The sequence below is a fragment of the Phaethon aethereus genome (genome assembly GCF_964289735.1).
Source record: "Phaethon aethereus genome assembly, chromosome: Z".
NCBI classification, from domain to species: domain Eukaryota; kingdom Metazoa; phylum Chordata; class Aves; order Phaethontiformes; family Phaethontidae; genus Phaethon; species Phaethon aethereus.
The window spans coordinates 59204040-59226382 of record NC_138577.1 but is presented as its reverse complement, the minus strand read 5'-3'; the positions used below and the strand labels follow the sequence as shown (position 1 = coordinate 59226382).

At 41.6% G+C, this 22343-nt stretch overlaps 1 protein-coding gene across 1 annotated transcript in view; it reads left to right on the top strand.

The window, feature by feature from the left end:
- CPLX1 (complexin 1) overlaps positions 1-21941 on the top strand; it is a gene marked incomplete at both ends in the record, with an annotated part of 101710 nt that extends 79769 nt beyond the window's left edge. The window contains one exon of the mRNA XM_082013376.1: positions 21744-21941. Coding sequence (XP_081869502.1) covers positions 21744-21941 — 198 coding nt within the window. The remainder of the gene's footprint in view (positions 1-21743) is intronic.
- Positions 21942-22343: the final 402 nt, after the last annotated feature.

The following is a 22343-nucleotide window of genomic DNA, read 5'->3' as shown; positions in this document are numbered from 1 at the left end:
ATACAGCAAAAGTATTGTGCCCTTAAGTTTTTTTTAAAGCCAATAGCGAAACTACTATTGACTTCTGTGGTGCAAGATGAAGTCTAAATACTTGGTCATAAAGTACTCAGGACAGCAGAGAAAAGACAAAGAACAAGGACTGGTGAGAGATGTGGTGGTCGGAGGCCGTCTTGGGCTTAGTGACCACGACATGATAGAATTCTCAGTTGTGAGCGAAGTAAGGAGAGGGGTCAGCAAAACTGCTACCATGGACTTCCGGAGGGCAAACTTTGGCCTGTTCAGGTCACTGGTTGAGAGAGTCACTTGGGAGACAGTCCTGAAGGACAAAGGGGTCCAGGAAGGCTGGACAGTCTTCAGGAAGGAAATCTTAAAGGTGCAGGAGCAGGCGGTCCCCATGTGCTGTAAGAAGAGCTGGTGGGGAAGGCAACCGGCCTGCCTGAACAGGGAGATTTTGCTGGAACTCAGGGAAAAGAGGAGAGTTTATCATCTCTGGAAGAAGAGGCAGTCAACTCACGAAGAGTACAAGGATCTTATTAGGTCAAGCAGGGACAAAATTAGAAAGGCAAACGCCCAGCTAGAGCTCAGTCTGGCCACAGTTGTAAAGGATAATAAAAAATGCTTCTACAAATATATTAACAACAAAAAGAGAGGCAAGGAGAATCTCCATCCCTTTCTGGATATGGCAGGGAACATCGTCTCCAAGGACAAGGTTGAGGTACTTAATGCCGCCTTTGCCTCAGTCTTTAATAGCCAGTCCAGGCATCCGCAGGGTATTCAGCCCCCTGAGCTGGAAGAATGGGATGAAGAGCACAATAACCCGCCCATAATCCAGGAGGAAGCAGTTAAGGACATGTTAAACCACCTGGACACCCACAAGTCTATGGGGCCTGATGGGATCCACCCGAGAGTACTGAGAGAGCTGGCGGAGGAGCTTGCCAAGCCACTCTCCATCATTTATCAGCAGTCCTGGTTAACAGGGGAGGTCCCAGAAGACTGGAGGTTTGCCAATATGACGCCCGTCTACAAGAAAGGCCGGAAGGAGGATCCCGGGAACTACAGGCCTGTCAGCCTGACCTCCACACCGGGGAAGATCATGGAGCGGTTTGTCTTGAGAGTGCTCACAGGGCATGTGCAGGACAACCAAGGGATCAGGCCCAGCCAGCACATGTTCATGAAAGGCAGGTCCTGCTTGACCAACCTGATCTCCTTCTATGACCAGGTGACCCGCCTAGTGGATGAGGGAAATGCTGTGGATGTTGTTTACCTGGACTTTAGTAAAGCCTTTGACAGTGTCTCCCACAGCATTCTCCTGGAGAAACTGGTGGCTCGTGGCTTGGACGGGTTTACTCTTTGCTGGGTAAAGAACTGGCTGGATGGCCAAGCCCAGAGAGTTGTGGTGAACAGCGTTAAATCCAGCTGGTGGCCAGTCACAAGCGGTGTTCCCCAGGGCTCAGTTCTGGGGCCAGTCTTGTTCAATATCTGTATTGATGATCTGGATGAGGGAATCGAGTGCTCCCTCACTAAGTTTGCAAATGACACCAAGTTGGGTGGGAGTCTTGATCTGCTGGAGGATAGGAAGGCTCTGCAGAGGGATCTGGACAGGGTGGATTGATGGGCTGAGGTCAACTGTATGAGGTCTAATAAGGCCAAGTGCTGGGTCCTGCACTTTGGTCACAACAACCCCATGCAATGCTACAGGCTTGGGGAGGAGTGGCTGGAGAGCTGCCCAGCGGAAAAGGACCTGGGGGTGCTGGTTGACAGCCGGCTGAATATGAGCCGGCAGTGTGCCCAGGTGGCCAAGAAGGCCAACAGCATCCTGGCCTGTATCAGAAATAGTGTGGCCAGCAGGAGTAGGGAAGTGATTGTGCCCCTGTACTCGGCACTGGTGAGGCCGCACCTTGAATACTGTGTTCGGTTTTGGGCCCCTCACTACAAGAAGGATGTTGAGGTGCTTGAGTGTGTCCAAAGAAGGGCAACAAAGCTGGTGAGGGGTCTGGAGCACAAGTATTATGAGGAGCATCTGAGGGAATTGGGATTGTTTAGTCTGGAGAAAAGGAGGCTGAGGGGACACCTTATTGCTCTCTACAACTACCTGAAAGCATGTTGTGGCGATGAGGGTGTTGGTCTCTTCTCCCAAGTTACCAGCGATAGGACGAGAGGAAATGGCCTCGAGTTATGCCAGGGGAGGTTTAGATCGGATATTAGGAAAAATTTCTTCACTGGGAGGGTGGTCAGGCATTGGAACAGGCTGCACAGGGAGGTGGTGGAGTCACCATCTCTGGAAGTGTTCAAAAAACGTGTGGATGTGGTGCTTCAAGACATGGTTTAGGGAACATGGTGGCATTGGATTAACCATTGGACTTGATGATCTTGAAGGTCCTTTCCAACCTTAGTGATTCTGTGATTTTGTGATTCTGTGAAGGCAAAATGAGTTAAGTGACATCATCAAAACAACACAGCAATTCAGTGGCAAAGCTGAAAAAAATCCATGTCACTTGAATTCCCGTATGCTGTATGTAGGATCGTAGAAACATAGAATCACAGAATCTTTGGGTTGGAAGGGACCTTTAAAGGTCATCTAGTCCAACACCCATGCAATGGGTACGGACTTCTTCAACTAGATCAGGTTGCTCAGAGCCACGTCCAACCTGACCTGGAAGTTTTCCAGGTATGGGGCATCTAACACCTCTCTGGGCAACCTCTTCCAGTGTTTCACCACTCTCACTGTGAAAAATGTCTTTCTTAGATCTAGTCTGAATCTACCTTCTTTTAGTTTAAAAACATTACCCCCTGTCCTATGGCAACAGGCCTTGCTAAGAAGTCTGTCCCCATCTCTCTTAGAAGCTCCCTTTAAGTACTGGAAGGTTGCAATAAGGTCTCCCCAGAGCCTCCTATTCTCCAGGCCGAACAACCACAACTCTCTCAACCTGTCCTCATAGGAGAGGTGTTCCATCCCTCTGATAATTTTTGTGGCTTAACTGTATAGCTTTTCAGCATGAGAAGGTAATCACATTGATTTCCAACACTGTAAGAAGAAAATAACACCACAGTATTCATGTGGTGTGGAGAAAAACAAAGCGCTCATGTACTTTGTACCCTGGCAGACTTGGCAAAACAGACTCCCTTGTGCAAACGCACTGAAATGATTAGCAGAGTAATATTTGCAAAATTTATTCAATTTAGTAGAGATAAGAAGAAATAAGAGAGCCCCAAGCCTAATCCCCTGCTCAGAAAAATCAGTGAGAGACTTTCATTACTATTGATTGGAATGACTTGATCTTTTTAGGAGCATTGAGTTAGCTTGAAATCACAGTCAAAAAAACAGTCTTATATTAAGAAATGTAAGTTTGTGTTATGATCAGAGGACACAAAGTAATAAATAAAATATGGCCCCAGTGCCTATAAGATTTATACAGTTTTATAAGATTTATAAAATGTAAATTTGTAAAGGGAATGAATGTGCTTAACTCAGAAAGGGGTAAGCATAGCAATTAGAAATAAGTACATCTGGTACATTCACAGAATGTAAAATTAGAAAGTCAACTCTGACCTGTATCTTCAGACCAGTGTAAATAAGCTCAGTAAAGTCTCGTTATGACAACAATGTTTAATTCAATCTTAAAGACTAGCATGGTAAAATACACGATGTATTTTACGTTTATCTGGTATGTTTTTCATGAAGTGTTAAGATCTTTTTTTTTTATTTTCTAATTATACGCTTCCAAAACATGACAAAGAGGTGACACATTTCTGAGCTTTTTGTTTGCCGACTGTAAATTACCAGTAGTCATGACAAGGACACACTGGAAAAGTGTTCAGAGCACATTTCAGTTTTGCCTAGAAAAGAGACACAGAAGCCAAACAAGGGACTGTAAAGAACTGATTTCCCTAACTATTAAAGAGTCACTTGATTTTTTAAAAAGCCTTGAAAATTGAAAACACACAGAATGGGAAGACTGTGCACAAAAGTGTTCCTCTAAGCGTATGTTGTCCCAATTCTGCACTACAGTTTTGAACGAGAAGACAGTTAGCAGGCATGTTCTCTAGGGCTCAGACTTCCTTGCTGAGTCCAAATAAAGGTAGACCTCTGATTTCCATGTAGCTGTAGAGTTATCTGTATGCCTAAGTCTTTAAATATATATAATAAACAATTAGCAGAGTATCTTAACTGTGCTCCATTTGTTGAATTTGTTGAAACTTTTTTTAGTGAACAAGTGCTCCTTCAGACTAAATAATGGTCACGTCCACACATAACACTCACTCTCTCTTCCATGCTGTCTGGAATTCAGTCTTAACCCAGTAGTTCAGTCTCTAGCTGTGATTGAAAGAGCACCGAAGGTATAATGTTGCAACATGGAAGCTCAGAAGAATGTGCAACACTTGCATCCATCTCAACAAATTTTCACAGAGATTCCCAGTAAGGGTGGGATTTGGCAAGCCACTCTAGCAACTCATCAGAGAAGGTGGAGGGATGGATGTAGAGTTTTGCAGGCATTATGAAATCCTTGTTAAAGGATTCACGGTTTTGGGTGTGTTGCAGTATTCTATATGTAGATTGCATCAATTTTCAAGCATAATGTCTGAAGTCTTGCAACCTGCAAATGCAAAAATTTAACTGGATTAAAAAAGAAGAAACATTACATCCATTCATGGAGAAGAGAGATATGGAGAAATATGACAGCCCAAATGCAAGCTTGGTTTTACAATATCCCTGAACTGCTGATGATTTAAAGTAGTTGATACCAGAGGCAGGATCATTTAATATTACCCTAACTTTTACAGTCCTTCTCGAAGCAGCAACTTCTGCCCAGCTAACTGGATTCCTGATCTAAAACAGTATTACAGTTCTGCTGTACCGTTGCAATCCTTCTACTCATTTTGCTCTGTGGTTTCCCTCCCCTCCCTTCCCCTTCCCCTTCCTCTTCCCCTTCCCCTTCCCCTTCCCCTTCCCTTCCCTTCCCTTCCCTTCCCTTCCCTTCCCTTCCCTTCCCTTCCCTTCCCTTCCCTTCCCTTCCCTTCCCTTCCCTTCCCTTCCCTTCCCTTCCCTTCCCTTCCCTTCCCTTCCCTTCCCTTCCCTTCCCTTCCCTTCCCTTCCCCGATGAAACCTCATTCTTGTAGCAAAATCTTAATTCTTCACAGAAAGGAAAGTGTTCTCCAGAACTCTGTTAGGCTGATGAGATTTAGTACTATGCAACCATTCAAATGTTAAGACCCATGAGTTCCCTTCAAGGATTCAGTCTGGGAGGGCCTCAGGTTTCAGGAGAGTAGTGGTGGCAGACCAGTACTTAAAGAAAATATCTGCTGGGAGATCACCCTACTGCTCTGTGGCTCAGGATGTGGAGAGAAAAACAGCAAAAGCTTGTTCCCTGAACTTTTCCATGCAGGAACTGTCCAGCTTAGCAGCATCACTAGAAAAGGTCCACAGGTCACTGAGGGAAACAGATAGTTAGTGAGGTGGGACATCAGTCTCAACATCTCAAGAACTCACCTATTCCTGCTGCGCATTCCACAGCTGAAATGATCATTTAGCGCATGATCTCTCAATTGAGGGGCAGGTAGCGAGTATTACCATCCTGACTGGGAAGCCATTAACTCTGTGGAAGAGTTAATAACTTCATATCGGTCAGGGGAGACACATCTTCTTTCTTCCAAAGAGGCTAAGAACAGGACCTGGTGAAGCTGATCTTTGGTTCCTCAAAGAGATAGGCCTCACATTTAAAAAGAGCTAAGATCTAGCATGCAACAAAAAGTCTTGTTGTAAGGAAACGAGAATTGCAGGAAGACTATCCTGAAACCACATCTAGATTGAATCCATGTATAAGCCAAGAAGTATATTCAGTCAGCACTAAGTGAAGGTAGTTTGGCCTTCATTTTAAAAGACTCTTTTTCTTTGTGCTAGCTGTTAGCTGTGAAATGATAGTGTGTGACATAATATGCATCGGAACTAGTTGGGACATGCTATGGTGAATCTCATAGCTATTGCTAGCTTTCATTAGCAGAACCCAAATGTATTCCCAGGCTGTTTCCATTTCTGCAGAAGGAATTGATTATGCCTAAGGGAAGGGAATTGGAGAGAGAGAGAGAGAGAGAGAAAATGCTTTCTGATTCTAGTGAATTGGTCAGAATGAGAACAGGTAATTAAGTATCTATTAAAAAAAAAAACAAAACCAACTTCACAATGGGCACTTACAGAGTTCAGAGTGAGAGGGAAATTAATTCAGCTGAGGAGGAAGCCCTGGGAATATTTTGCTATCATTTTAAGGATAACCAGGTTCATGAAGTGCCTTATTAAGCTTTAGTTATGAAACTATTCATTGTCTCCATCTGAGCTGGTAGTCAATTCTTCCTCAGTATTCAGGAGGGAGAAATGTGTGCCTCACAGAATCACAGAATCATTAAGGTTGGAAAGGACCTTCAAGATCATCAAGTGCAGCTGTTAACCCAACACCACCATGCCTCCTAAACTGTGTCCCGAAATGCCATATCCACAAGTTTTTTGAACACTTCCAGTGGTGGTCACTCCACCACCTCCCTGGGCAGCCTGTTCCAATGCTTGACCACTCTCTCAGTGAAGAAATTTTTCCTAATACCCAATCTAAACCTCCCCTGGCACAACTTGAGGCCATTTCCTCTCATCCTATCACTAGTTAGTTGGGAGAAGACACCAACACCCATGTCGCCACAACCCCCTTTCAGGATGATGTCTTAGGTACCTGCCTTGGGACAGGATGTATTGCTCTTCACAGTGTATGTGTCTCCCCAGTCACTAGAAAAGCTCCGAACAGATGCTTAACTTGGCTATCAAACTGAGCAAGGTTCTCATGGGGAGCCTCTTCTTCTATTACCAGGCTCATTGCAAAGCCTCACATGGGAGAACATCTTGCTAAATGGAGGAGTGTCCCAAATGGGAGAACATCTTGCTAAATAATTGGCTTAGTTCCTCTTAATCATGGCCTTAAATCAGATACCAGTTTGCACTCCATGTCTCTCTCTCTGGAGCTGGAACTGGCAGTGTCTGGCACAGGGCAGCCCCTGGCCTCTTGTCACAGAGGCCACCCTAGTAGACCGCTGCTGCCAGCATGTGGACGTGTAAACCCAATACAGAGTCGCTTCCCAGTCTTTGTCCTTTGTGCTGTAGAAATGCCCTGTGTTTTTAAAGTATGGTGCAGAGGGGAATTGCTGTAGTGTCTGGAGTTTTTACTTTTTGTTTTGAATATACTTACCAGATTATATCCCAGTGGGAAAAGCCACAGGGCAAAGTCGGAAAAATAGTGTTAATGTCTTCTAATTAATTTCATTGAAATAAAGCAGCTTCCTGCTTCCTACGTTCTTCATTGTTTGCAGTGTTGCTATCCCTCCTCCTGCATGAGCTGGCACCTTCTTCTCTTGGGAGCTCCACACCTGCTCTGATAAAGGCTGATGAAGTTAGTGCCATAGAAAAGTAATTTTCTAAATACAAGCCTGAATAGTCAGGCAAATGACATTTTTGCACAGCATTACTGAATAATAATACAGTGTCCTCAGGCTTGCTGTGCTGTGCTGGGAAGCAGGTATTTGATGGAATATTGATGGGTAATCTAGAGAGCAAGTAGGTGCTTTTAAAGCCAGCTATGATCATGCTGGCAGTGAGTGGTTCTGCCTTCAGATGATCAGAGACTGTGTGTTTCTAAGGCTCCCACTTTTTTCTCTTGACACACCTGTGGGAGAGGCTGGTTTCTTTATGGAGGGAGAACCAAGTCAAACAAGAGCAGGAACTGGGGCTGAGAAACCTGCTACATTGGGAAAGTGACAGGCAAGCTGTTACCAGTCAGGATGCCCAGAATGCATGAGTATGTAAATAAGAGGGAAATTTTCTATCAATCAGCAAGAAAATGAATACCATGTTTCCCACTCTTTTTGAAAGAACTCCAGAATTAGAAGCTTGTGCCCTGCTTAAAAATCTGCACACAAGTTTTTTGCTAACATGCAAACTTCCTATCCTCCCACACTCTACAAACCCCTTTGGCAGAACTCCTGCAGATGAGGGATTTCCACCCTCAGAACACATCAGGTCAAGAGCAGCAAGTGACAGAACTCAAAACACATACCTCAGCATCTGCTAAGCAAGACCTGAAAGGTAATCGGAGGGTAATATATCTGCTTGACCTGTTGACATGATGCCAGGAGCTGCCTATCAGTGCGCATGACACAACATCTTTCAGTCCTGCAACCCAGCCAGTTCAGATACAGAACATAATTTCTATGTGTCCTTTTTGCTTGTCCTGTCCTGGCTCTAGGTTGGGCTGAGTTGATTGCCAGCTTCTCTGTTTTGAAACCAGAGCGCCCTTTCTTTTTAGTGCTTCTCAGAGGCAACAGTGTTTCTTCTTCCAATGTCAGAGTTTCCATTTTCCTCACTGCATTTGTGCTATCTTCTTCAGTGTGTATGTGCATGGTAGTAATTTTTGAAGTACTCTACTATTAATGAAAGAGATACTTCCACTAACACAGGACTTCTTTTGTGGTTGCAAACACTGAGATTTAAAAGGGTTTTTCTCCCTGCTTCTCAGCAAAAGCTATTACATTAAAAGATTCCATATTTTAGCAGCAATTTGGTTAACTAGGGCCTTTACCCAAATGTCTGAGGTTTTGCCTATTAAAAAAAACCCAGCTGATCCAAAAAAGCTCATGTGTGTTTCAGTGAGGTGTTTTTTTAGTTGTTCTTTTAATTACTTTTTTTACATTTGAAGAATAACTGTTCATTAATAGCCTGAGAGATGGAAATTTCTGAAATGACAGCATTCCCACTGGTTCATGGCCCGTGTTAGGCACATGTAGATATTTTATGATGGGAAAATTGTGGAAAGGTACTAAATAGTGGTCTGAGGCATGGAACTGCATGGTCAGCTGAGGATGCTTCTGATGTGCATGGTCACAGGCATGTGCAGGCTCAGTTAGTAATTAATATGTTTCCTTCCAAGACACTCTGCCACTTCCTGTCATCCAAGGCCCAATTTCAATGTGATTGTAAGGTCTCTCTCTCACATCCCACCCCCAAGAGTACTGGAAGTCTCATTGACGATGCCGAAGTGCTCAGACAATGTGAAAAAGAGAGCCAGCCTTCATTTGCCTTGCTTGAGGAGGATAACATGATCATGGCAGGGTATTACTTATCCCATAAGTGAGTACTTAGAGCTGCTACTTTTTTAAATGGACACGATGAAAAGACAACATGCCACTGCAAAAGATCCCATTTGTTGCTGTGTCAGAAAAAAACACCCAATCAGGTCAAGGAGAGAATCTAGATGGGCTTGTGACTCTTTTCCTGGCTCACTGTCTGGAGGATGAATGCCTCCACCCAGCGAGAGGTTAACGTTTCAGTTGTTCCATTCCCTCCTGTCTCAATTGCTATGAGGCCCTGCATATGGAGAGGGCAAGAAAAACTTCAGGTCACAACCAAGAGCTCAAGAACCTTTGAAAATTATTATAGTAACTGTTCTCCCTTGAAAAGGATCCTTTTCTTACTTTAGTAACTAGAAGCTGCTAGGAGTGAAATGAAACTCCTTTGTTTTCTTGCCATAAAACATAGGCATGCCTATGGAAAATGTACAGTAGAGTCAGAAAACTCTTCTATACAAAGTTTGTCTTTCCCTTTAGCTCCTATCTTGATGTGGTTTGTGAGCTTCATGGGATCTTCCCCTGCTTACATATCACTGACAATGCTAAACATCTGTTCTCTGCTGATGGCTAGTCAACAGAAAGAATGAGAAAAGGTCAACAGCTGATTCCATCTGGAAGAAATGTGAAATATGTACCTCATCTCTTGTGTGGGCTTTGAGCTATCGGCCCAAGCTAATTGCAGGCTGTTGCGGTGGTGGGAGCTTTATAATGCGGTGGCTGTTTACAGGTGACAACAGTTCTCCAAATTTGTAATAGCAACCCAACCTTGCAGCACCCTAGAGCCTGAATGGGTCCCTCTAGCACTGTAACACCATTACAGCTATTCTGTTGGCTTGTTAAGATGCACCAGATATTCTCCCTTACTAACTTTCACTCGCTACAAACATGACTTTACAGCCTCTTGGGGAGCAAGAAAACTACATTGAGTTACAAAAGGGAAATGCTGGTGTGCCAGATCAAAAAGGGCTGGGGAAAGACCAGTGACATGCCCTTCATTTTTTCATGTCCCTGTGAAGGGCTACAGCATGTGAATAAGCATTCACACTTTCTTACTTGAACTTTTTGGGTGTAAAAAATGTACTTCACATTTTGATATCAGAGTTCTTCTCTCTGTTGCCAGCTAATGGGATTGAGAAGCACTTTTGTACTTCAGAGCGAAATGTGTATCAAAGGTTTGAAACTAATTGACTAACTACCTTTGGTAAAATCAGAATCTTGGCTCTGAGCTTGTGGGCAATGCCTTGGTCTTCACAGAGGTACTATCAGGGTGGGTGTGCTAATTAGATACTAACCACATGGGGTATGGCAGGATTTATTCCACAAAAGAATCCCCAAGGAGTTGATGACAAAAATTAAATACTCTCACAGCAAGGACTAAAGATAATCAATCACCTAACTAACCTTTCCTGAGTTTTTACTGTTGCAGAATTACGTTGTCTTGTGCTGTCAGCAAAGTCAGCATTGAAAACATTGGTGCAGGTTACTAAAGGAAAAAAAATTCTTAGTGAAAACATTGAGGGAGATTAATGTCCTGACAAACTCATCCTATCAATCCAGGGGAGTTACTGAGGACAGAATAACCTTATCAGGATGGCATGGAAGCAACTTGTTATATTCAGTGTGGCATCTTTACAAGCAATGACTGTGGATCAGAGCAAATGCTCTCACTACAGCCCCTATGGAAGGGTAAATCTTATTTAAATTCTCAGTCCACCAAGAAGAACTTAATTCTCTCCCACACAGGTCACACAGAAAGCTAGGGAAAAATGTAGATGCATACCTAAATGCCAGTCTAGTGGACTATTTTCCTTCCAGGTTGGTCCCCAGGATTCTCAGCAGTGGTGATATGAGTGCTCCTTTTATATTTGGGACTGTTACTTGACTCTCTGCTAATATTTTTTTTTTGCTTGTGTAACAATTAAGCTATGTTTATGATCTGTTGTCTTTGTTTAGATACAATTTCATCTTTTTCATTTCCCTCAATTCTGCTATGTAATAGAAGGGTACAGTTGAATGTGACTGTCAATCACAGTGCTGAACTACAGCAGGGAACATAAATTTAGCTGGAGCATATTTCCAATCATGTACAACAATATCACTTCCAGAACGCTTTCTAAGTTCCTTCTTGATCTGCTGGGATGAGCTCTGTTACCTGCCACTTTTCTTTGCTGGTAACACACTCCTACATATTCAAGAGCACTTTTTAGCATATTACAAAATGTGAAGCACAACCTAAAGTTCATAATAGCTGACATGTGCACAGAGAAATTAATGCTACATACTAGAAAAAAAACTGGCACCCAGAAACTGGGGTTTTTTATATCTACTTTTAGTGGCCTCACAGAGATTTGCAAAGTGATCAGAAGCAGAGAGCTCACATGAGAACTTGAAACAAATCAGCCATTTAGGGTTTAGCCTCTGAATTTCTGCTGGCTTCAACCTCCAGTATGCCAAAGTGCTTATGATCAAAAAGGCAATGAAATTATGAACTCTGGCAAGCACAAACCTAGCAATGCAGGATAATAATAATTTCTAAGCCTCATGAACAGTCAACGAGTTCCCTATCCCCCTGGAGAGGATAAATAATATTTCTTTTGGCAGTTACCTGCATTTTCACCTTAAGACAAAACTGACTACTCATTTTGCATTGAACCACTCCTCATCCACTGGAGCACTTATATTAGGTTCTTGTAGAAAAACAAGCACAGAGCTACACTGACTGGACTAGAGCTTTCAAAATAAGATTAAATAATGCAAAAATAAAACTTTTTTTTTAAGAAAAATTAGTTTTTCACATATGTTAAAAAAAGGCTATGGAAAATAAATAGCTATATCTAATATAAATTACTGCAGCATCCCGGGAAATTAATTTTACCAGCCTTGTACTACAAGGTAGACTTTCATTTGGCAAAGCAAAAAATTGCAGGAGGGAGGAAGGAGGAAGATCAGCTTATACTCCATGTTCTGATCTTGGAAAAAGCACACATAAACACAGATACATCTTACGTATTTATTATGTTGTGAGATATATAGCTGTAACATAATTTTTTCTAAACTTATACAAATGACTGCATTTGTGCATTTCCAGTTCCCAGCCATTGGCTTCTGGGAAGTTTTTCTTGTAAAAAAATAAATGCAGACATTGGAAACACAAGAAATCATATCCCACTTTGGCTAGGAACACATCTGCTCTCCATCACTGGAAAATCCCTCTGTTCTCATGGGAACCTTTTGCAGCTTAACCCCATCCTCGTGATCATGCAGCGAAACTAAATTTTCACTGTAACATATAAACAATTGTAATTGTTACTGTGGAATATGTAACTTTTCTTAATTCTGTCTTAGCTGCTTTGAAGAATAGAATTGACTCAGATTTTCCTAATTGAAGCCACAAATCAGGTTCTTGGGGAGAGATTTTCTAAAGCACCTAACAGGCTTAGGAGTACAACTTGTATAGTACTTATCTTGGGCTCTGTGGTCACGAGTCAGTGTGGTGGTTTCAGTCAACTGTCCAGGTACCTAAAATCAATATTTTAGAGCCTCTGATCCTATGCTCTTCTTCATGAGTCAGATATTCTCTGCTTACGCTGGATATTTCTTCTCTGATTACAAGATGGAAGTCTTTGCTATTCAGCAGTAATTTAATTACCTCCACTCCTGAAACTTTCTAAGCCTCATTCCCTCTCACTGAGGCTGACCATTATGCATTAAGGCACTGTTTTAATATGGATGCTGCATACACAAGAGGAAGCAAAATTAATGTATTTGCAAATGCAGAGAAAAAGAAAACATGTTTTCTGCTGAATATTCAAAAAAAATCATGCTATGTGATACCTATGTCTGTTCTTTCTCATAGGATCTTTCTTCCAAAAGAGGAGTAAATGTGTTCACAAATTGTAGTTCACACCACCTGGATGTAGTAATGGGAAAGAAGCATTTTGACAAAGAAGCTAGGGCAACCTAGCATAATCCAGGCAGTTGAGCAGTGAGCAGAATGGCCAATTTGTTTCAACATAGAGTCAGCATCCATAGTGGATCAAGGCAAAACATAATTCCGATCTGTGTCCTTTAACCATATATGTCTGGTCCCACCTTCATTGAGACCAATGGAAAGAGTCCCCTTGATCTGAGTTTGCAGCAAATTCAGTGACTCGTGCAGCCAGGAACCAGATGGAGTTGTTTTTAACTCACAGTTACACAAACAAAAAAGCATTGGACAGATGTGATGTTACTTTGCAAGGTAAAGCAGCAAGGCTTGTTGAGTACAGATCAAATCTGCTCAGGAAAGCAGTGCTTTATCTTCCACTATCTCCATTGTGGGGCAGCAGAAAAACAAATTTCATATCTATTGATTTGGGCAGCACTTCTGTGGATGCTGGGGGAAATGGGTATTCCATAGGAATGTGTTGCAATCCCACAGCCAATCAGAATGGAAAACAGTTTTGTGATTCTCGGGCAGCGATGTTGCTGTGGGGGAGAAGGAAGTGACTGTCAGATTCCCCCAACGCCACCAGAAAAAGATACTGATGGGAGGCAGATGAATATCAGATGAGACCTTTGAAATCCACATCTGATCTGTGCATGTGGTGCAAGCTGCTCACATGCAGTTGAACAACGTAATTTAGGACTGCAGTTATCAGACTTTGCCTTGTTCTTTTCCACTATTAATCAGACCTCTTCCACTAAAAAAGTGACAGTGTCCTGGTCAGCAGATCTATGCAGCAGCATGTGGTGACAAGAACACTCAGACACACCACTCACACACACCGCTAGCAAGGGACAGGGATTGAGACAACCAGCACTCTCTGTTAGCTTTCATTCTCTACCACAACTGGAATGTTGCGCAGTTTCCCATGTGGCAGGCTGTGATTCTTTGTTTATCACTCCTCACAAAGCACAGAGATTATCCAGGGTCAGGATGGCTGAGCTGCCTGAGGCAGTCTGGGTAATTCTAACATTGCATGGCTTAGATTGAAATGGATAAATTGAGGACAAAGATAGTGTCCTCCTTTCAAATGTGTTAAAAGGCTTCAGAAGTTTTCTGGGGACTAATCCTCTCCCCCTCTGCATAGCAACTCCTGGGACATCAAGACAGGAGGGATAAATGAACAGATCAGAAAGACAAGTAGACCAATAAAAACAAACAACAAATAAAGATTCAAAGTTCACACACAAATGAAATAAAAAATTCCCTAACGTTGAGGTGGAAGAAGAGCCAGTGCACATTGCTGCGCTCGATAGACATCACAGCAGTGAAACAAGGCTCAATATATGTACTTTTTGGAAGATTATTGATTAGAGGATTAGTTTAACTTTGGAAGGTTATTGATTAGGGGCTTACTTTAACTTTTAGCCTAATAACCATGTGATTGTGTTTAACAGCCTACTCTCATAGTCCTTAGGTTGTGTTTGCCTCAATGCCAATGTTGTAACTATGTGTAAACAGTTAATCACCGGGAAAGCAGGGCTCATGAAAATTAAAACACAAGTAGAAACAGAGAAGACAGGTGGAGATAACAAATAGGAAAATAGTTAAGAGCAAGGACTGAGAAATTAATGAGTACAGAGAAGGTATCTTAACCTTGAGAATAGAAACATCCTAGCAGGAGTGCTCTAACAAGGATGATAAGGAACTGCTTGGCTGAACAACAGAAGGGGCAAACATCCAGGGAGAATAAATTGTACTCAAGAGATCTGTGACCATAAAAGAGAAAAAGGAGTAGGGCGCTAACTCCCCAAATGACCACCGACGGCCACCTGAGACCCCAATATATGCGTAGTGTAGTTTTGCAACACCAGCATTATGTAATTGTAGTAGGTAAGAAAGGAGGCGGTGATTTCTTGGAAAATGTGTGAGTATTCATGTCTTTAAGGTATATAAAGGACAACCTTCTGTTTCAACGCACCCATGTTAGGAGGAGATATCTCCCATGCGTCCAGCACTGCAATAAAGATGTCTGCTTAATAACACTTTGATGTTATTGAGTTTAAATTTCTTACGTTTGAATTTCTTTGAATCAGCAGGTCTGTGTGCTGAGAAGAGAGTACTCAGGGCTCTGGGTTTCAGTACTGTCATGTCCTGTAGGAAAGCCCTTCTCTCATTCTGTAACATCCCTAGCTCAGAGCCTTGGAGGGAATAGGCATAGGGGAGGAAAAATATGCTGTTTTCATTGCCATATAAACACACAGCAGCACTCTCACCACAGGAAGATCTGTAAGCAATACTGTAGCATCAGTAAAAAGACAAAACCAGACCATAGTCCATCACAATGGCAGATACTTTCCTAAGCCTCTGCTGAAAACTGCCTCATCTTCACCTGAAAGATAAAGCCAAAGATGTGCTTGGCAGTCTGTCCACTCACGGAGAGACCAAAGAAAACATGTAGACAGACTTCAGGCTTGTAAAAATGAAATAAACGTAGAGTCTTTTTCTGTATTCCAGACTCTCACAGCTGTGGAACTAAAGCTCAGTACTAAACGCTACCTATTGCTCTTGATTTATTTCAGTCCTAGTCCAGACATATAGTCCTAGGAGAAGGTTCCATGAGGTAATGATGGGAAGATCTTCATTGGCTCGTGTTCTCTTTGGTAATGGAAGAGAAAAAAAATAACTTAGCACATATAATAAATTAAGCCTAAAAGGACAGGAGAAGTATAAATCTTTTTGCACTAGCTTTGTCTTTTCAGTTTTCCAGGGTTTTTTTTTTTTTTCTTTTATAAAGGCATTTCAGAAAGAATCATGTTAGACTTGAGGAGCAATGTTTTAATTGTAAAGGGTAGTTAAGTTCCAGAGCCGGTGAGAGTTCTTCATCAACTGAGATCTCTAAGAAAAAGACTTGTTCAAGTCAAGTTAACCCTTGAGGTGGAAGGGTGGGCAAATTGCCCTTTCAGTGTCTTCTCTAACTATATGCTTTCAAGACTGGTTAATAAATTTGTTCTTTTTTTGTTGTGTTGTGGGTTGGAATGTTAATGAAGTTTAACAAACTAACAAACAGGGCTGTGTAAGAAGAGAAAAAGGTCTCCCCTAATTTATATATGAAGGAAGATAAGGAACACGCATTGAAATCTCTTGGTAGCTTTTAAAAGCTCAGCTGGTAAATAAAACAGTAATTCCAGAGATAGCTGAATTTGTCACATCTTTTCAGGCACAGGTTCAGTACTACCTGCGCCTGCACAAAACCACTGAGTAGAAAAATTCTCTGAAGAGAAATGTAACCAGTATCATTCATACACCAAACTTTTTCCAGAAACTAAAACTCAGTGTTAATTGATATGCAGTATTATTTCTTGGGATGCAGACCAAAGACCAATTTCAGACTCTCAGAGCACCTTGGGAGGAAGAGGTGTTTCTTGAGTGAAAGAGCAGCAATATTGTCAGTTGTCCACAGTGAAAACAACCAGCAATAAACAATTCCTAGCACCATGGGTGGTGCACAGCTGTGTTGTGGGGTTCCTATATGCATACCTCCAGATTTCAATCACACAGTTGCAGCCACAGTGGAGGAGACTTGGTTGACAGTTGCTACCAACCACAAGAAGTGCTGGCCAGACACGTCCACCTAGGACATGCTGTTCCATGACAAAATTCCTGCTATCCAGAGCTGTATGAGTTTATCTTAGTGAGGCATGACATTTACTTGCATCCCACTGCCTGCTGTAGGCTTCACATGCCCACCTGAAGTCAGCTGAACCTTCTATTAGTCAGTCTTGTAAATATGTCAGGCTAGCTGAGGAAACATGTTCCTTTCTCTGCTCCAAGGACTGAAACATGCCTTTGTTTATCTTCTTTACATTCCCAGCAGCTGATGCTGCAAGTCTGGGCTGCAGGACAAGTGTGTAGTACCAAAAGCACCAGTCTTCATTCCCTGCTTATCTAGGTACTAGGAGGGAGAAAAAGTGTTCAGTGAAAATACCCAGTGATGAAAGAAGCTGTGACTATACGAAGTATCTACATAGTGATATTTAATAGAGACTGTAAAATATGATAGTTCAACCATGGCAGATACAATTATGTCAGTAACTGTAATAATCTTAATGAGTAACTATAATAATCTTAGCAGCATACAGTCATGGTAAATATGAGTAGCATAATGATATGGTTATTGTGTTACGGTTAACCCAACCTCTTAAGGTCAGGAAGACCACTCTGTTGGTCTTTTGAATCCCCATCCAGAGTATGGGAGTCCTAGGGGCATCCTGCCTGGCATGTCAATGGGAAAGAGGTTCATCTTGGCAGCAGACTCCACGATCCTCTGCACTGATAATCTTCTGATGGCCCCACCATGCTGTCTTTGAGTTTTCTTTGTATCCCCCGCAAAACCGCTTCTGCATTTCTTTTGTTTTTCCAGATAAATCACTTGTTGTTCCTAAGGAGTCAGTTCCAAATCTGATCTAAAGATAATCATTCTTTTGCACCTTGATTGCAGCTGTCTTCCTGGAAAGTCAGTTCCACAACTGACCCAGAGATAAGCAGTTATTTCTGCAAGTGTTTTAACTGTGATATTACTGCTTTATTTATTCTGTGGCCTAGATATTTGCTAGATAGATATGCTCATTTTTAGTAAGCAATGGTTAGCTTGTTGTAAGAAATGGTAAATATATTTGTGGTGGGTTGACGTTGTAGCTGCAGATCCACCTGGGCTCAACAGTCTCCCATTCCTAGACACTCTTACTGCCATTAGAGTTAGATTGAATTTCCAGCATGTTTCTAGTTCATGCACTTACTTTGGCTTCCTGTAGAAAGCAGAGGAATAGGGAAAGAAAGAGATGGGGAGGAAGTTGATGGCAGCATTGTTACTCTGGTCTTTCCCTGACTTGCAGTCAGTGAGTGTGGGGTAAACCAAGGGCCATGGTATCTTTTCCCTATTCTTTCCATTTGGTGACTGAGGACTCCAGGCCACCAGTGTTTCACCAACATACGATCCACTGAAAACAATTCTCATACGACAGCATAGTAATGACTTTAGGAGCAGCAAGGTGGTTCACTTACTTAAAATGTTTCAGTATCTTGCTGGGTTAGGTCCATAATTCTACATTGTTAAATATATGGTGACAGGAGTGAAGGACAAGCAGATAATGATAAAAATACAGCCTCCGATATTAAATTTTTTTGGGCTGGACCTTGAAAAGAATTAAGTTGTTCTCACTCTTCAATTTTATTTGAGATAATGCAGTATTTCCCATCCTCAGTAAAGCCAGAGCACCAAAAAGATTCATTGTTTTGGGGGTTTTTTTTAATTCATTTTGACTTCACCTAAAAGATTTCATGTGAAGACGTTAAGATGCTTTTTAAAAATTTTGCTTATATTAAAACTTTTTTGCTATAATTTAATTTCCTCTGAAACACTTTCAAACCTGAAAACCACAATTTTATTCATCTATGAATTATCACAGCATTACATTTTGATTAATGTAAAGCATTACAAAATACCACCAGGTTTAAATTATAACCCTAAATTCTCAAAGCTGACCCTTTCTTATAAAAATTGCTTTTGATGCAATGTCATCTTTCTCCAAAAGAAGTATACTTTTGTCCAAAATAAATTTGTGTTGTGTGTTACATAAATACTTGGGGGAAATGGGCATGTTGTAACATCACTACTTGTAAGAACCAAGAAAAATTAATTTCTGTACTTGGCATTTGTGTGAGTGAGCTGATACAATAGTATCTGGTTTTTCTTAATGCCTTTTTACTGTGAAAAATCTCTTTCCAAGTCATGCCCCATGAATGGGGCAATCCCCATTCTGCAGCTGCCCTGTAAGACTGGCCATATCTTGTAAGAGCTAAGGTCTGTCTAGCACTGTGCGATTCTCTGAGGGCAATCAGTAGAGGCTTCCTAAGGAAAGCTAATTCCTTCATATAATTTTTGATCTTCCCTATCTATGTTTGTTCAACAAGTTCATGAGCTAGATGATCAACCTACCATAAGCTGATACTTGTTTTGAGATAGAGGATTGAAAGCATGCAGGGGACCTTTGTGTTACTAGGTTTGTGTTGTCTCCACTACTGCTCTTCTCTAGCTAGCAAAGGAAGGTAAAGACTGTAGATAATTTACACTGGGAATCACCTAGAGACATCTACCTGTGATTTGAGAGGGAGAATGAGTAACAGCCAGCCATACAGACTGTCCACAGCCTAGCAGTGTATGTCATTCCCCCTGCAGTGGTTGCTGGTCCTATGTTGGATCTTCTTTGTGGTGTTCAGCCCTGTAACTACAAGTTGATCAAATGCTTCCTTTACCTCAGATATGACTAGAGACATCATTTGTCTTGAACATCTCTGCCGTGAAATCTAGTGTGACTGGCATCCACTGGGTATAAAAATCATAAGACAAATGTCCATAATGAACACTTTGGCTTGAAAGTATTGATTTAGAGAACTAGGGGTCTTTGAAGTTACTTGTTTCAACCTTGCAGGCTGTCATCCTAATTCTTAATGATGATGGAGAAAGGAAGCAAAAATATTGTCTTTACTTATAAGTGTTTAGGAATTTATTGTCAAACTGAAGAGCCCTTTGAAATAAGAAAGTCATTACAGCAGCAATGCATTTTTTGCTTTACTGGTAAACAATTTGTTCTATTCTTAATGGAAAAAATGAAAAAAGAAAATTATGAAAAGACCATCTACTTGATGTCTATTCAGCAGTACCATACTATTGATACTAGAAAACAGTGAGTACTTTACACCAACATAATTCTTTGATGTTTTTGAAATCATATCTAATTTTATTTTTGAAGTTCTTTTCAAGCTTATTCATGCAAAATGGTTTGCTGGCATTTGCATGGGTTTAGGTTAGTTACTTTATGGTTCTGGTGTACTGAGAGCAATCTTAATTCCATTTGGTACTTTAATTAAAATTTAGGTATAAATAAAGGAATGGCTTTTACAAAGCAATAATTTTGAAGCTCATATAGCTGCTACAGCAAACCTGAATACCTTTCCTCTTCCTCACAAAGGTCAAATGCCTCCCTAATATAGCTGAAATGAAAAGATTGTAAGTAATTGTGCAGGTGCTTGTGCGGTCACTGGTGGCTGAGGACCTGATAGGGCAGGAGCAGGAGGGTATGAGCAACCATAAAGGTAGCTGGTTAGAAGGGGAAATGACTGAGCAGAAGAATGTTCCTGCCAATCCCAGAGCTGTGACCCTGGGGACCCGAAGCATCCTTAAAACATGCAGCTGGCCTCTTTGAAGCACAGCTGGGCACTGAGAAATGGGACACTTCCTGAGATTGCATCAATGATCACAAAACCAAGAAATCTTAACCTCCATTTATTGCCAGAAAAAGTGGAAACAGTCTGGGAAATTTGAGTTGCTCTTGGATAAACAGAGCAGATCTCTGAGCAACCTGATTCTAGTTGAAGACGTCCCTGCTCAGTGCAGGGGGGTGGACTAGATGACCTTTAAAGGTCCCTTCCAACCCAAACTATTCTATGATTCTATAATAAAGAGGGTAGCTTGCAGGTATCCTTGTTGCTGTAGATTTGCATGTGACAGTTTGAGTTTATTTTTTAAAATTCTGTATCACCATAATCTCCAAAATTTCTGTGCAGACACTTAAGGAAATAGCATCAAAACCTGAGAATTACTGAAATGTGTGAAGGCTGAGGAGTCATGAGGATTGGTGGTGCAGAAATTGTTTTCCTTGGACATGCCTTTAAACTAGCAGTTGGAAAGAAATTTATAGTTACTGTGGGAGCTGAGATACTACAGCACTTCTCTCCCTAGTCTGATTTATATAAAGATATAAAGGCATATCTTTACTCTTCTATTAGATCTAGAATTTTGAATATAAAATAAAATGAGATTCTGGTTACTCATGTAAAGTCTTAGTGGCATACCTTTAATTCTTAATGTGAATTGCAAATTTCAGGTATTCATTCTACTTACAGACTTAAGGATTTTTCTTTTCAGACAGTATGGGTCAACATTACTGCCAGAAGTACAAAGTTCAATGTGTAAATACAGTTTCTCATGAAGGTTTATTTTCACTAAGAGGTCTTTCTGTCCCACTTATACCAAAAGAACAGGGATGGGGTTGTGTAGGGTATCATCTCCTGCAGGAAAATATGTAAAACTGTCATTTTCACTGCAGTCTGCCTGTCTGTCCTGTCCTGTTCGCTTTCTTTTATTGATAATTATTTTTTTCCTGAAGTTTTGCCCTATCCATAAGCTTTTACTATAAAATGTTATAGATGGAATTTCAAAATCATTGTGGGTGATGGACTTGAGCATCAGACTTGTTAACAGAAAAGAGGAGGATCAACACCAGCAGAATACAACCCCAAAACTTTACTAACATAAAGATTGTATTGTTTTTGCTAGGCCCACAGATGTAGAGTCCGAAAGTCTCTCCCGTGCTTGTTTTTGAGTGATCTGAGCATCTAACCATCTTCTCTTGTGAGAGGTGTCCATCCACTGGGCTGAACTTAGGGGGGAGTTGTTAGGATTGATATTTTGGGTGTCTGTATGAAAGAGAAAAAGCAGAATACTAACAGTGATGTTCATACTGCAGCCATGTGTGATGGCTGGCTTCATCAGCCATCCTGTTCAGTGGGTGACTGACAATGTGTTGTCTCTCCCCTGCAGTATGGGATAAAGAAGAAGGAAGAAAAGGAAGCAGAGGCCCAGGCTGCACTGGAAGCTAATGCTGAAGGGAGTCTGACACGCCCAAAGAAGGCAATCCCTCCTGGCTGTGGGGAGGAGGAGGAGGAGGAAGAAGAGAGCATTCTAGACACAGTCATCAAATACCTACCAGGGCCCCTGCAGGACATGTTCAAGAAGTAATACCTGCAGACTGTTAGATGGGCATAAACAGTACTGCAAAGGATTTCTCTTTTGCCCAATGGGGATTTAGAATCTTGCCATCCATCACGCAGCCCTCCCCACCTCTGTCCTCTACTGCTCACTGGGAGTCCCTTTGCTTCCCTTTCCCTTCTGACTGCCTCTTTCCCTTCCCTCCACCCCAAGACTCATCCATTCCTTTTTTTGTACATAGTCATATCCAGTAGATGCCTCTGAATGGATGTAAAGATTAAAAAGCTGCAGACTACACAACTTTTATTATAAGCCATAGTACTATGTATGCTAAATAAGGCAACTGTATATTAAGCATAAAAAAGGAACAACCTCACATGCATTTCCTTCCAAAGCAGGAAGGAGCGTTCACTGTGTGTGAACAGTGGCCTC